Raw genomic sequence first — 14613 nt, 5'->3', positions numbered from 1 at the left:
CTATCACTCCAGCCCCTGGCAAGGCTATGAGGACCATATGTTATGCTGAGCAGCTGTATGTAAGGCAAGTATCTGTACTATCTCTCTGGCCCCATCTTAAGTATTCTTAAGAATAGTTCTTTAAAATATTTGGAATTTCAAATTAGGATAAAAAAATCCCAATCTCAACACTATTTGAGAGACTGTTCATAAAAAAAAATAAAAAAGCAAAATTACTTGCTCATTTTGTATCTTACTTTATTCCAGTTCGTCTATAGCATGTTCGTTGTGAAAAGTTGTATTTCTAGAGTTAGATATCTGCTTGGAATTCTTCTTCTTTGCATAATTAGAAATTAATTGATGGTATCTATTCATAAAGAGAAAAATATATGTGCATTCTAGCATTCATTATTAATTCAATTCATAATACAATTATCAAATCAAAACCTTAGATACGAACTATAGTTTTCCTACATTTCTGACCTCAAGCATCTTTTTAAGCCAACTCTATCAACTTCACTTTTATTTTACCTCCTCCCATTATCTGGCACTTGTTTTTCCCTTGCTATCACAAATAAGCCACCATTAAGGTGGAAAAGTGGCTTCAGGTTGTATGTAGTATATTAGTTTGCTAGGTAGGGCTGTTATAACAAAAGACAACTTGGTGACTTAAACTATAAGAACTTATTTTATCACAGTTCTGAGTGCTAGATGACTAAAATTGAGATGTAGCAGACTTGGTTTCCTCTGAAAGACATAAGGGGACAATCTGTCCTATGCTACTTTCCTTGTGTACCAAATGATTAACCTGTTGCTCCCTCTTCACATAAGCCATCCCACACTATACAAACACCCCTGGTGTCTCTCTGAATATCCTCTGATAAGGAAACAAAAAAGTTATTGAATGAGACCAAACACTAAAGCATAGCTGTTTTATTGTAACCCCTCTCTCCCACACAAACATCCTACTACTGAGGTAGCTCAGGTGACGGCTATTATACATGAATTTGGAGGGAATATAACTCAGTTCCTAGCAAGTAGTTTTACCCAAAAATGGACAAATTGAAGACAATACATTCATTCCCAAGACTAGAGCAAATTCATAGTGTAAAACTTTTCTTCAGATCTTACCTCTGCCATCTCAGCAGGCCCAAATTCACATTTCAGACCCTTTGCTTGCTCATTCTACCTTCCTTCCAGGCAAACATCCATTCCTGATACCCATAACTTCACTCGCCATTGTTTATACCTGATATGCAACTGCATATACTCTACTCACCACACCTCACACTGAAGATGCAGAGAAGATCAAGATTCACTCTCAACAAACCAGGAACACAGCAAACACGTTACTACAGTGATCTGTGTCTCCTACTTTCATATATCCAATCTTTATTACTGATGAGAGAAACTCCATATTTAAAAAAAATTTAGAGACCTATTTCAAGTAATGAATTATTTTATAAGGACAAATATACTAATCTACCTTACTTTATAAAGTAGATTAGTATGATGCAGTGTATTATTTTATACTAGCTCACTAGAGCAAATCGATGAACAATGGGATGACAGTGACAGTGATTATTTTATACTATGGTGTAGTATAGTATATTATAGTATAGTTACTTATATCTTTATTTGATTTAAATTTTACATGCGCTTTGTTTCCCCCTCGATAGTTCATCACCTCATCATGGTGGGGGGTGAGGGTGGGTAATGGTGCCAATTGGCAGAGAGTGAACTAATGAGAACATCTTTACAACATGCCAGTCGACCAAAAGCATGCATTTGGTAGACTGAGAGCACCTGTAAGGGCAATTGGAGGCTGCTCCAAAAGCTTCCGTCCCCCTCAGAGAGCCTGGCAAGCTACCTAGGGTAACCCACCTGCACGATAGAGGCTGGCGAGCTACCCATGGCATATTTGATATGCCAAAAACAGTAACAATAATGAGCCTCATTCCCCTGACCATGAAAGAGCCCCCAATACGGCAGCATTGGGAAGGATGAGTAAGGAGAGGCTGCTAAAATCTCAGGGCCGAACTACCACTTCTTCAAGACCCTGACCAAATGTGTTCCTGGAGTGAGCAGACACCACTGGGCTACACTAGCACGTGACAGGGACAAATGGGAATGTTACTGATGTCCACTTGAGCAAATCTATGAGCAACAGGATGACAGTGATACAGTGATATGCTTTGTTTAAATCAATGTAAAATAAGGTATACATGCCCATTATTGTAAAGAAGTAATGCACTAAAAATAGGTCCATATTTTAATAATTATAAATTCCTTACTTTCTTAAACTCAATTAACACAAAAACTAAATGTCTGTATATGTATATGAATACTATTTTCCCTAACTCTTCCTGTTCCTACACCTCTATTTTTTTCTTTTTCCTGCTCTCCTTTTCTCTATCCTCTCTCCCTACATTGTGATTTTCATACATAATTAAAGATTAAAGCATATCACTAAAACATGAGAAAGCAGATGGAGGAAAATGTTTAAAAACTGGAGAAATCTCTACGTAATTTTGAATGCTTTTAAAATAACATTATAAAGAAAACATTCTGTATGGTGTTTATTAGCTATAAAGTAAATATAGGTTCATTTTATCTTACTTTCTTATTGAATTATGAAATCAAAAATGCAAGTTTATAAATAACTTTTGTCCTTTAGGTATAATAAGTAATACATAAAAACTCTTAAGACATAAAACTAAATATGGATAATCATAGCAATAATATTCAATACAAGAGTAAAATATACTTTTAAATATATTTTAAAAATTAAAGAGACTGATATGGAACAATCACTTTTTGCCCAACAGTATGCCCATGTCTTATACATATATATATTTCATTTTCAAAAAAGAAGTTCACAATTGTCCATAGCAGATAATATTCAAACACCAATTCCACCACCAACCACCTTCCCACCACAATAAAAAAAAGTGTGTGAAGGTTGTTGCATTTCATTCTGGAGCCATTTAAGTATGTAGATAAGAGAATGCAAGCAAGTATATTAAAACCAAACAAATATGTGCTACGTTTGATAAGTAAACGAAATAGAGTATAAGAGGTTGCTTGGCCTCGAATGAGGCCATGTGCTCCAGGAAATTCTGCCTTGCTCTTTTCCAGGAAGTTTAGTTTATAGTCTCTGGGTCTTGTCGTTGATGAAATTACATGGTGCCGGGAGCAGTTTCTGGGTGTGACTGCCAAGCTACTGGAAAACTGGGGAACTGGGGGAAGGAAGCCCAGTCCCGATCCGAGATTTCAGTCACGGGTTCCCGCATACCTGGGTTTTTCTGCTGGTCTCCTCTTAGGTGAGGCTCGTCCCCTCTTGGGTGAGGCTCATCAGAGTTTGTGGAGAGTGGCCTTGGGTATGGCAGCAGTTGAGTTCTGGAGGTTTTCAGCTGCCAGAGTTCTGGTTTGGGCGGCGGGGAGGGAAACTCAACCTGACCCCTCCAAGGTGCCCTGGTGAACACAGTCTGGCACGGGGTCAGGACATTCTGCCCCATGTCCTTTTAAAGACTATGTCAACATTAATTGCAAGAATACCTAATTGGTCATAATTCAACTTTCATTACCACATAAAGTCAATTTGTAAGTTCTGGTTACCTATATTTATTCTGTATTGGTCAGAGCCTACAAAGAGATAAAAATCTAGGCTTCTAAAATCTAGAGAACCTTTCTGTTGTAGACTGTATTCCAGCTTTGTGGTTTGGGCCTCATGTTTCTTTCCTTGTAATCAAATTGCACCTAACTGTTAAAAGAAATGCAGTAAAACACTTACATACTCAAACCGTTAAAAGAAGCATATTCTTCAGCCGTGAAACCAAAAATATCTTGGCAAGACAGGTCTACATCCTGCTTCAGAAGAAGACTCACTAAAGTTTCTGGTTCATAAATTAGTGCAATCATGAGAGCAGTTCTAGAACAAGAGAAAAATAAATGCCTATCTGTAGATCTCAAATATAACTTATACACTTTAAAGTTCGTTTATAATATACAAATTTTTGGTACAGAATTTTTTTAAGCATAGAATTCTTAGCAGAAAATATATCAAGCCAAGAATGTAAAAAAGAGGGTATAGCAATTCAAAAAGTGATGCCAATAATGCATCATATCATGGAGTCTAAAGACAGAGTTCCTAGAAAATCAGGGAGAAACCTGGATTCCCTGGTTTCCTGGATTCCTAGTTTTCATCAGGAGATGTCTCAAAACTCTAGGCAGGAGTGTCCAGGTATCTGACACACCTATTCTCATTTAACAATGGCATCTGAGATGCAGAGTTATAGTTCCTATACAGGTTCTAATTATATAAAGATAATAACAACTTAGCTCAACTGTCTAATTTTACAGACTGAAAACAAACTCTGGAAATCTAAGTAATTTTCTCCAAATCACGTGATATATACATACATAAATACATACATAGAATCTAATTAGGTAGTTATAGTTATATATTTTTATTTAGCAATAATGATACCTTTGGTTCTTATCTGAAGCATTTACATTTGCCCCTCTCTTCAGAAGAAACTCTACCATTTTTGCATTATTTTCAGTAATGGCAAGTAAAAGTGGAGTATAACCATCCTGAAAAAAAGTATTTCGAAATTATTATTCAAAGTATTATGCCAGCATTATATTCATTTTAGATTTGAGTCGAATTTTAAAGTATGCATATGAGAAACTTCTGAAAATGATTTAAAAATTAATGTGTTTCTGAAAATAAGATTTAGGCCTGTTAAAAAAATTAAAGATGACATACCTATCTGGGGAATAGTCATGCTGAACAAGAACTGAGTGTCAAAAGTAGGTAAAGGGATATTCTTGATAGCCCTTCAGTGTCAATATTGCAAATGACAATGCCCAGAAGGAGAGAGAGACAGAGACAGAGAGAGAGACAGAGAGAGAAGAAAAGTGCCTGCCATAGAGGCAGGCTGGCAGAGGGTGGGAGGGGTGGGGGATAACAGAGTGTGACAGAAGGGATACAGGGAATATTGGTGGTTGGAAATGTACACTGGTAGAGGGATAGGTGTTGGAACATGACTGAAACCTGATGATGAAAATTCTGTAAATTTATCTCATAGTTATTTATTTAAATATATAATTTTTTTTAAAAAAGTAAGCCTTGACCAACACCAGCTGTGGCCCCAAAACCAAAATTTAATTAAATCAACTAATGTCTTGCTTCTCCCAGAAGGGAGCATAAAATGAGGCCCTCATAACCATGCCACCAGACTTTGCACCAAGGGTGCCCCAGAGGGGGGCGGGTAAGAGCCCTCCCCGCCCCAAGGGACCCAGCCCCAGCAGCCAACCTCCACTAATTAATAAAAATATAGAAAAATAAAATTTTAATTATGTAAACTTAAAGAAAAATTTTGGCTTAATTCAAACGAAGCGAATACAGCCTTGACTATTTAATTGATAAGAGAGAGACCAGCATTTAAGAGAAGTAGGAGCGATAGCACAGCGGTTGGGCGTTCACCTTTCATGCAGCCGACCGAGTTCGATTCCTCAGCCCCTCTCGGAGAGCCCAGCAAGCTACTGAGAGTATCGAGCCCCCACGGCAGAGCCTGGCAAGCTACCTGTGCGTATTGGATATGCCAAAAACAGTAGCAATAAGTCTCTCAATGAGAGATGTTACTGGTGCCCGCTCGAACAAATCGATGAGCAATGGGATAGTGATATAGTGATTTCAAGAGCCATCACTATGACTTAAATGGCCAAGCACTTGCCCACAGCATGTGCCAGTCCTTTAGCTCAATCCCTGGTACTACATCTCCCCACTACACTACTAGATACTACCTGTTGGTCCCCAAGTACGTCCAGAAGAAACACTGTTATATATACACATATTTTTTTCAAAAACCTGCTTAAAAAATAATAAGTGTTGTAAATCATCAACTCGACTTTTATAACCTGTTATAACAGGATTTTGATAGAACTTCCTTCAAACCTACAAAATCACTATTTATTTGCAGTTGTCATTCTGGATAGCTCAAGAGATACTTGGAGCATAATATGATTTTACTAACTTGATCCAGCTTATACACTCATGTTAAGTATATGTGTAACAAAAATTCAGGTTTTATAATATTTCATCAATGTTTATAGGAAAATCAAAAATTTCTCATTTGACTAGTAATGTAGGTATTTTAACAGTTCTTTTTTTTTCACTGTAAAATATAATGTTGCTTTGCAGGTCTAAGTGAAATAGAAAACGAGAGAGAAAAAAATCTCAAATAAAATTAAATAGGAAAAGTTACCTTATTTTGAACTTCAAGATTTGCTTTATATTCTAGCAATTTTTCAACTAATGAGGTCTTTTCACCACAGACAGCATAGTGAAGAGCAGTATTGCCATTTAAATCCATCAGATTTGGGTCAGCACCATAGTGCAAAAGAATAGCAGCACAAATCTCCTTTTTACACTGTACTGTCTGTCAATACAAGAATAGAGAGGCAAGCAAATGAAAAATAGATTATCAATATCATACCCTACCTATGTTTAATACTACATTTTAAAATACTAAGCTGAACTAATGTAAACTAGAAAAAGAAATAAAAATATTTCAATTGAAAATTTAGAAAATAACATACCTCAGTGATTGGAGATATTTTTTCACGTTCCCTGGCATTCTTTTTGCATTTTTTGTCGATTAACTGTGGCATAACACTTGAACGTCCATTAGCACAGGCCAGGTGCAAAGGTGTTCTATAGCAATATAACAAAAACATCTTTGAGGCACATCTCAGTTTGAGAAGTTACATTCTATTCCCAAGAACACGCCAGATCATACATATATATATATATATATATATATATATACACACACACACATATATATATATATTATCTTATTGAAGAAGCTGGAGGGATAGCACAGTGGTTCGGCGTTCACCTTTCATGCGGCCGACCCGAGTTTGATTCCTCTGCCCCTCTCAAAGAGTCCGGCAAGCTACCGAGAGTATCCAGCTCGCACAGCAGAGCCTGGCAAGCTACCCGTGCATATTGGATATGCCAAAAATAGTAACAATAAGTCTCTCTCAATGAGAGACGTTACTGGTGCCCGCTCAAACAAATCAATGAGCAAGGGGATGACAGTGACAGTGATCTTATTGAATCACTGGGAGATATGTCATTACAAAGCTGTTCATGATTGGGTCTCAGTCATACAGTCAACACCCATCCCTCCACCACCAGTGTAATTTCCCAGCACCAGTGTCCAGTTTCCCTCCCACCCCTCCAAGCCACCCCCACCCTGCCTGCCTCAATGGGTATTTGCTTTGTGAATTTATTTACATTAACTAAAATCTATAGCTGTATTTAATAAATTTTTAAATGGTGAAAATAACTTGGAGATATAATTAAAACTGATTTTCATTTTAAGGAAAAATGGAATAAAGAGTATGGAAATTGTTTTAAATACCAAATAATCTTGGAGCAAATGATGAAATTACACCTCCAATAAAGTTTTGAAATTATTTGAGAATTTATATCACAGTTAACTGAAGAAAAATACAGTGTCTTTGCTTGGTAACCCCTTTGCATGGCATGCCCCCCACAATTGTGTATTTTTCTTTTTCCCAATAATAAAGTTAGCATTTGTAAATTTACACAAAGGTGAACATTTAAAGACTTTCTCTTTAAATTACAGATCTCATCATAGTTTTAAATTAGTCTAATTATTTCCACTTCTCAAGGAAGTGGAAATATAGCCTTCCATTACCAAGTATGCATTCATTAAATATGATAGTTCCCTGGGGCTGGAGCGATAGCACAGCTGGTATGGCGTTTGACTTGCACGAGGCCGACCCGGGTTCGATTCCTCCATCCCTCCCAGAGAGCCCGGCAAGCTACCGAGAGTATCCTGTCCCCATGGCAGAGCCTGGCAAGCTACCCATGGCATGTTAGATATGCCAAAAACAGTAACAAGTCTCACAATGGAGATGTAACTGGTGCAGGCTGGAGCAAATCAATGAACGACCGGACAACAGTGCTACAGTGCAGTGCTATTAATTAGCCCTACTTAAACACTGTACTTCATGGTTCTGATTGGCTCAAACAAACTTGCTTATTTATTAAAGTAATGTCACTATGTCCTTGTTATTACAAATAATACTGACACTCTAGACAGTAAGGGCTCCCAAAAGAGGCTTTAGTTTCTATTTCCCTACTTTATATTTAAATACTCAGAAACACTTTAAGAGTACAAAAATATTCCTGTTAGTGTCACAAAAAAAGGCAGTGTGTAAGATTTTAAAAATAATGTAACTTTCAAAGGGCTAGATTAACATCCGTATGCAATGATAAAACTTGCATTTATGCTGTAACTCAAAAAATATATATATAGCTATAATCTGAAAATATTACAATTTTAATCCGGTTTATCTGCATGTAATCCCCTGAAATGAGCACAAATAAAACGTCTACAATTTGGAGATCAGCAGCAAGCAGCAAAGCCAGCAGAGGGAGAGTAGCTCTCAGCTCTCTACAGCCTGTGGGCTCACAAAATTTCTGCATGAGTTAATGTGGGTGCCCCTACAGTGTTCTGTCTCCAGGAGAGCATCATTAAAAGAAGCTGATTAGCCACCCACCGAGGAGCCCTCACCCAGGGTGGGTCTTGTGAGGATGGTGACAGAGTAGCTGCCGGCAGGCAGAGCTTACTGCAGCTCTCAGCGCTCTGGGCAGTGGCAGAGTTCATCATCATCATCATCATCATCATCATCATCATAATCGTCGTCGTCGTCGTCATCATCATCATCATCATCATCATCATCATCATCATCATCATCATCATCATCCTGTTGATTGTCAAATTTCTTGAGTGGTCTCAGTAACGTCTCCATTCGTCCTAGCCCTGAGATTTCAGAAGCCTCTCTTTACTCATCCTTCCCAATGATGCTGCATTGTAGGCTCTTTCAAGGTCAAGGGAATGAGACCCAGCATTGTTACTGATTTTGGCATATGAATACACCACAAGGAGTTTGCAAGGCTCTCCCATGTGGGCAGGAAACTCTCAGTAGCTTGCCAGTTCTTCCAGAGGGAGAAGTAGGCTATAAGATGTTCAAGCTTCCGGGAGCTTGGTTTTAAGTCTCTGGATGTTGGCCGTTGGTGGGATTACACGGCGCCGAGGGCAGTCCCTGGGTGTGACCACCTAGCTACTAGAAAATGGGAAATCTGGGCGGAAGAGGCCCAGTCCCAATCCAAGCAGGCTTGGAGGTCTCAGCCCCAGGTCCCACACACCCAAATTCCTCTTCCGGTTCCTTCATGCGTGAGGCTCATCCGAACATGTGAAGAGGGGCCTTGGGCATGGCTGTGGCTAAGGCTTTGGAGGTCTTTGGCCATGGGAGCTCTTCTCGGGTTCTAATGTGTCTGAATAGGTTCTTTGGGTCCAACCAAGCACCACCTGGAGCACGGGTCCTGGAGTTAAGGAAGCACCCTGGGTTGCCACTATGCAGCCACCCCAACTCACTGCCATTGGGGTTGCCCTCACCATCATTTCTTCCCTGGACCAGCCTGCACTGCCTGCAGCATAATATGAAGGAAAACCTCCCTACGCACCAATTGTCTGGAGGCCCAGGATGGGGGCATGTGCTCCCTAGTCAGGCTCTGCTGGACTGGTGGCTGCAAGACCAAGAGTGCCCAGCCCATGAACAGTAACAGCCCTGGCTCTGATTCTGGTCCCTGCCAGGGCCGCTGCTGCCACTGCACTAGAGCCCAGGGGCATGGCGCCACCAGCAGGTCAACCTGGAAGACTGCATCAGCAGCCTGATGGTGCCTTCAGGCTTCCTTAATACCTCAAAATCCCCACCCCGCCACCCCTCCATGCCTCTGTCCAGACTCAAACAACTCAGGACCAAGTTTCCCAAGAAATTAAACCTCCAAAAGTTAGGCATGTGGGAGCCACGCCCACAAACTACCTCTGGCTCGGACATAAAGCTCACTTATTGGTCTTGCTTCAGAGACTCATAAGTAAATCTTAAAAGAGATCAAAGCCACAGTTAACCTCAGGACCCACACAAGGCTGAACAAACCTGAGTAGATGGGGGATCAAGGGGCGGGGAGGGAGCAGTCACATCAACACCCCAAAGCTGCCAGCTAGTGGGAAAAAAGCTACTCCAGCTGTACCTTCTCAATAAAAATACCGAATGCCCTGTGCAGACACAATAACTTCTAATTATCTGTATTGCGACCCATAATGCACAAAAGGAAAAGGAGAGAGAGAGCAAGAAGGAAAGTGCTTTCCATAGAGGCAGGTGGGGGGGGGGGACAGTGGTAGTGGGGTTGTGGGAAGAAAACTGGAGACATTGGTGGTGAGAAATATACACTGGTGAAGGAATGGGTGTTGGAACATTGTATAATTGAAACTCATTGTGAATGCCTTTCTGATGGTTTATCATGGTGATTCCGTTTTTTAAAAAAAGTTTTAGGGGCCGGAGCGATAGCACAGCGGGTAGGGCGTTTGCCTTGCACGCGGCCGACCCGGGTTCGATCCCCGGCATCCCATATGGTCCCCCAAGCACCGCCAGGAGTAATTCCTGAGTGCAAAGCCAGGAGTAACCCCTGAGTATCGCTGGGTGTGACCCAAAAAGGAAAAAAAACAAAAACAAAAAAAAAAAGTTTTAAAAGAAAGTCTACAATTCAGATTTCCACCACACAAAAAGCAGAAGCCTAAACAATTATTATTCTCTATGTGAAAAAAAAATAAAGACTATAATCAAAATGAGGATGTTAGCTTGGATAACACAACATTATCCACAAGATATTATCAATTTTTAATCCATGATTAATACCATGCTGGATCGATAGCACAGTGGGCAGGGTGTTTGCCTGCGTGTAGCCGACGTGGATTCGATTCCTCCATCCCTCTTGGAGAGCTCAGCAAGCTACTGAGAGTATCCCATCCACATGGCAGAGCATAGCAAGCTACCCATGGCGTATTTGATATGCCAAAAACAGTAACAAGAAGTCTCACAATGGAGACATTACTGGTGCCCACTCAAGCAAATCGATGAACAATGGGACAACAGTTGCTACAGACAGATTAATACCATCTATCACTGTCACTGTCAATGTCATCCCATTGCTCATCCATTCGCTCGAGTGGGCACCAGTAACGTCTCCATCATCAGACATGTTGTTACTGTTTTTGGCATGTCGAGTATGCCACAGGTAGCTTGCCAGGCTCTGCTGTGTGGGCAAGATACTCTCAGTAGCTTGCTGGGCTGTCCGAGAGGGATGGAAGAATAGAAGCCGGGTGCATGCAAGGCAAATGCCCTACCTGCTGTGCTATCACTCCAGCCCAATACCATCTATAGAAAACAGAATCTGAATTTAAGGAACACATACTTCCCAATCAAAGAGGGAATTCTTTTTTGTGTTGGAAAAATTACTCATAAGATATCAGGATCTAGATAAAAATTATCCAAAAAATTATACACAATAGTTTGCTGTGATTCCTTCCTACCTGAAAAAACTTATAATGTATTTTCTTTCTTAGAAATTGTTTTACAATGATAATTACTGATAGACTTCTCATTATCCGTAATTTGACTCAAGTAAAAGCACTTTATTTAACAGGAAGTTTTTCCAGTCCTCAAAACTAGCACACGCAGTAAAATAGTTTTTATCCACCTAAGAAAACTCCTTGCAGTAGTACATACAATCCTTACAAATATTCTGATTTCTAGTTTATTCACTATGCACATATCTTGAAAATTTAGTCCTAAGGTACTGATATGGCGTTTAAATTTTAAATTTATCTCTTTCCTCAAAATCCAAGTATTTTTCCATTGGTTATAAATAAAAGAAAAAACTCTGAGAGAACATAAATGATATTTGGATAATTCCCAACCAATCTGTACAACCATGCTGTATAATTTCAGTCTTCCTATCAAAGTCTAAACCCCACTATAATATATATATTCACACACATCAGGACGTCAGCCCGGAGTATTGAACTCTCTTTACCCACATGGGCCAATTTGAACTTCACTGAGGGTTATTCCTGGACACCCTGCACCCCAGCACTGCTTGAAAAATCCCAATGACCCAAAATTATAAAGCTGACAAAGTACTTAAATTTATATACATAATATATATTACATATAATATATGCTATATACAATATAATTCACTTTGAGGCCAATATAAAAAACTGTCTTTTGAGTTTAATACAAAGTATACATTTACAAACATCCTACAATTTGAAATAGAGCATACTATTCCATTTCTCAAAAATCTAAACATGCATCAAAGATTTACAGTACCAATCTAAAGCTTTTGTTTATATTGCTTAATTCAAAGTAACTACCTTACAAGAAATTTAAATCCCCATGAATCCAGTTCTGTGTAATTGATAACCTTTCATTTCATTTAATATATGTTTTTTTCCAGTCTTTCACTCTCATGTAATGAAAGAATTATCAGCCTGAATTATGGAGAGTGACAAATTGTCAAGATTTTGGGAGTTGTTAATTGAACTTTAAAAAAGTTACAATTCATATAGATATCTAGTCTATTGGTATTATGCCTGTTGAAATAAAAGGGTGCAGGACTACAACATACATGCAGTTTTCAATAAGGTCTCATCAAGAAAATATCCTGCTTATTAACTGGTTTTGTTGGCTATTGATAACTTACAATGTAGGATAAGTGAAGTAGTAGCTTTGTGCTTTAATGATTTTCAGTTGACATTCAGCATTAGTTTCAGGCAGCAACACAATTCAATATTTGTGCACATTGTGAAAGTACTATGCTAAGTTCAGTTGCTGTCTTAGCAACTTTCAAAACTGCAATCTTTCAAAACTTCAGTTAGGGACCTCTACTATACATATCCTTTTATTATTATTTTCATACTTAAAGTCTGTAGTTTTTTTATTTATCACTTTTAGTTATTTTACCTACCCTGGCACCCCCCACCAGAACCATCAATCATTTTTCTGTCTCTATGATATTTTAATTTTTTTATTTTTATTTTTCACATGAAAGTGAATTAGATACTTGCCTCTCCATATCCAACTTAATTCACTCAACATAATACCCTCAGGAGGCATCTATGTTGTCCCACATTTGTTAATATATGTATGGATATGTATATTGAATAAATGTATATCCATTCATATATATTTATTCATACACATATTCATTCTTTTTCATGGCTAATGGAGTACTATTCCATTAAATATCTTTTTCATTCTTGTCATCAATAAACATTTGGGTTGGTTCTGTATCTTGAATACTTCTGCAAAAAATGCTCCAATGAACATGGTATGCATTTGTCTCTTCAAATTAGCACTTGATTTTCCTCTATAAATATCCAGAAATTCTTGATCTAGTGCTATTTTTATTTTTGTGAGGAATCTCCATACTATCTCTAGGGATAGTTGCACCAATTTACATTCTCAGCCACGATTGCAGAAGGGATCCCTTTTCTCTTCCAGTACTTGTTTTCTTATGTTTAGTTTTTTTTTTAATGACAGTAATAAAGTGGCGATCTTACTGTGCTTTTTGATCTGCATTTCCCTGATCTGTGATATTGGCCTTCATTCATAGTCCTGCTCACAGGGATGAAAGCTTTCAGAAGCAATTGCCTTGAAAAGCTGCTAGTTGTCTCAGTGTTTGAGCATCTTTAATAACCACTATCCAGGTGGTCATCTCTACTGTCTTCCTATCAGGTACCTGGTGGACCTTAGCTGCGAGGTTATCTACAGTAACCAAACGGAAAAAAAAAATCAACAAGAACCAAATGGAGATTGGGTTGAATGGGATGAAGATGAAGATGAAGGTGAAGGCGGCGAGGGAATCAGGAAAGGCAGGAATGTTGTCAAATAACCTGGGGAAGCATCTGAAAAATAACCTGCAGGTACCAAGTGTGGGGCTGCATCAACGGTTCCCAGAATTCCTCATTCTGGGACTCTGAGAATGATAAAAACTAGGGTCCTCCCTTGGGTTAGAGAACCAGGGGTCCCTCCAGCGGGCCCCTCCCCACCCAGGACTTCTCCCCCTCTGCTCACCTGAGTTCTCGGTCCCGCATATTCACATCATACTGCCTGACACTGACATACTCCTTCACCTTCTCCAAATCGCCCACGGAGATAGCTTTGCTGAGTTTCTTGAAACTCCTGCTGGGGCGCGGTCCTGGCTGGGGCGCTCCTGAAGCGCCTCTGCCACTCCTGCTTCTCCAGCAGGTGAATAATCGCTTCATGACTGCGCAGTGGGACCGACATGGGCCCAACCAACGCCAGGTCTTAGAGCGCTCACCCCGGGCCCTCCTGAGGCCGGAAGCAGAGCGTGAAACCCGGAAACAGCTGGGCCGTGCCCTTGGGGCAACTGACCAGCCCCCAGGCGCTGCAGTGACCCCCGGCAGCTCCAGTCTCCTGCAGCTCTGCACTGAACCCACGCTGCGTCCAGCGTCCAGAGGATCCTCTGTGAAACTCTGCATCTGACTCTTCTCAAGGCTTCCTATTGGTCAGCTCTCGGCTAGGAATCTGCCAGCTTCCTCACAAATAACCCCTTTCCTTCAAAGAGAGATGCAGTGGCATGAATTTTGGCAAACTGAGATACACTATCCTCTGATCTCATGTGTCTCTGTAATACTTTAATGTCTCTTCATACACTTTATT

The 14613-nt window shown here is 39.6% G+C and overlaps 1 protein-coding gene across 1 annotated transcript; it reads right to left on the bottom strand.

Annotated features, from left to right (window-relative positions):
- Positions 1-237: 237 nt before the first annotated feature.
- Positions 238-14195, bottom strand: ANKRD7 (ankyrin repeat domain 7). The gene is made up of 6 exons (XM_055129014.1): positions 14005-14195; positions 6586-6700; positions 6252-6425; positions 4469-4575; positions 3773-3910; positions 238-346 (listed from the first exon to the last, which is right to left on the bottom strand). The coding sequence occupies exons 1-6, from the start codon at positions 14193-14195 to the stop codon at positions 238-240; spliced, it is 834 nt and encodes a 277-aa protein (XP_054984989.1).
- Between the last annotated feature and the right edge of the window lie 418 nt (positions 14196-14613).

This window comes from Sorex araneus, chromosome 1 (assembly GCF_027595985.1).
Source record: "Sorex araneus isolate mSorAra2 chromosome 1, mSorAra2.pri, whole genome shotgun sequence".
Classification (NCBI taxonomy): domain Eukaryota; kingdom Metazoa; phylum Chordata; class Mammalia; order Eulipotyphla; family Soricidae; genus Sorex; species Sorex araneus.
Note: the sequence above shows the minus strand (reverse complement) of the source record. Positions and strands in the feature narration are given on the sequence as shown.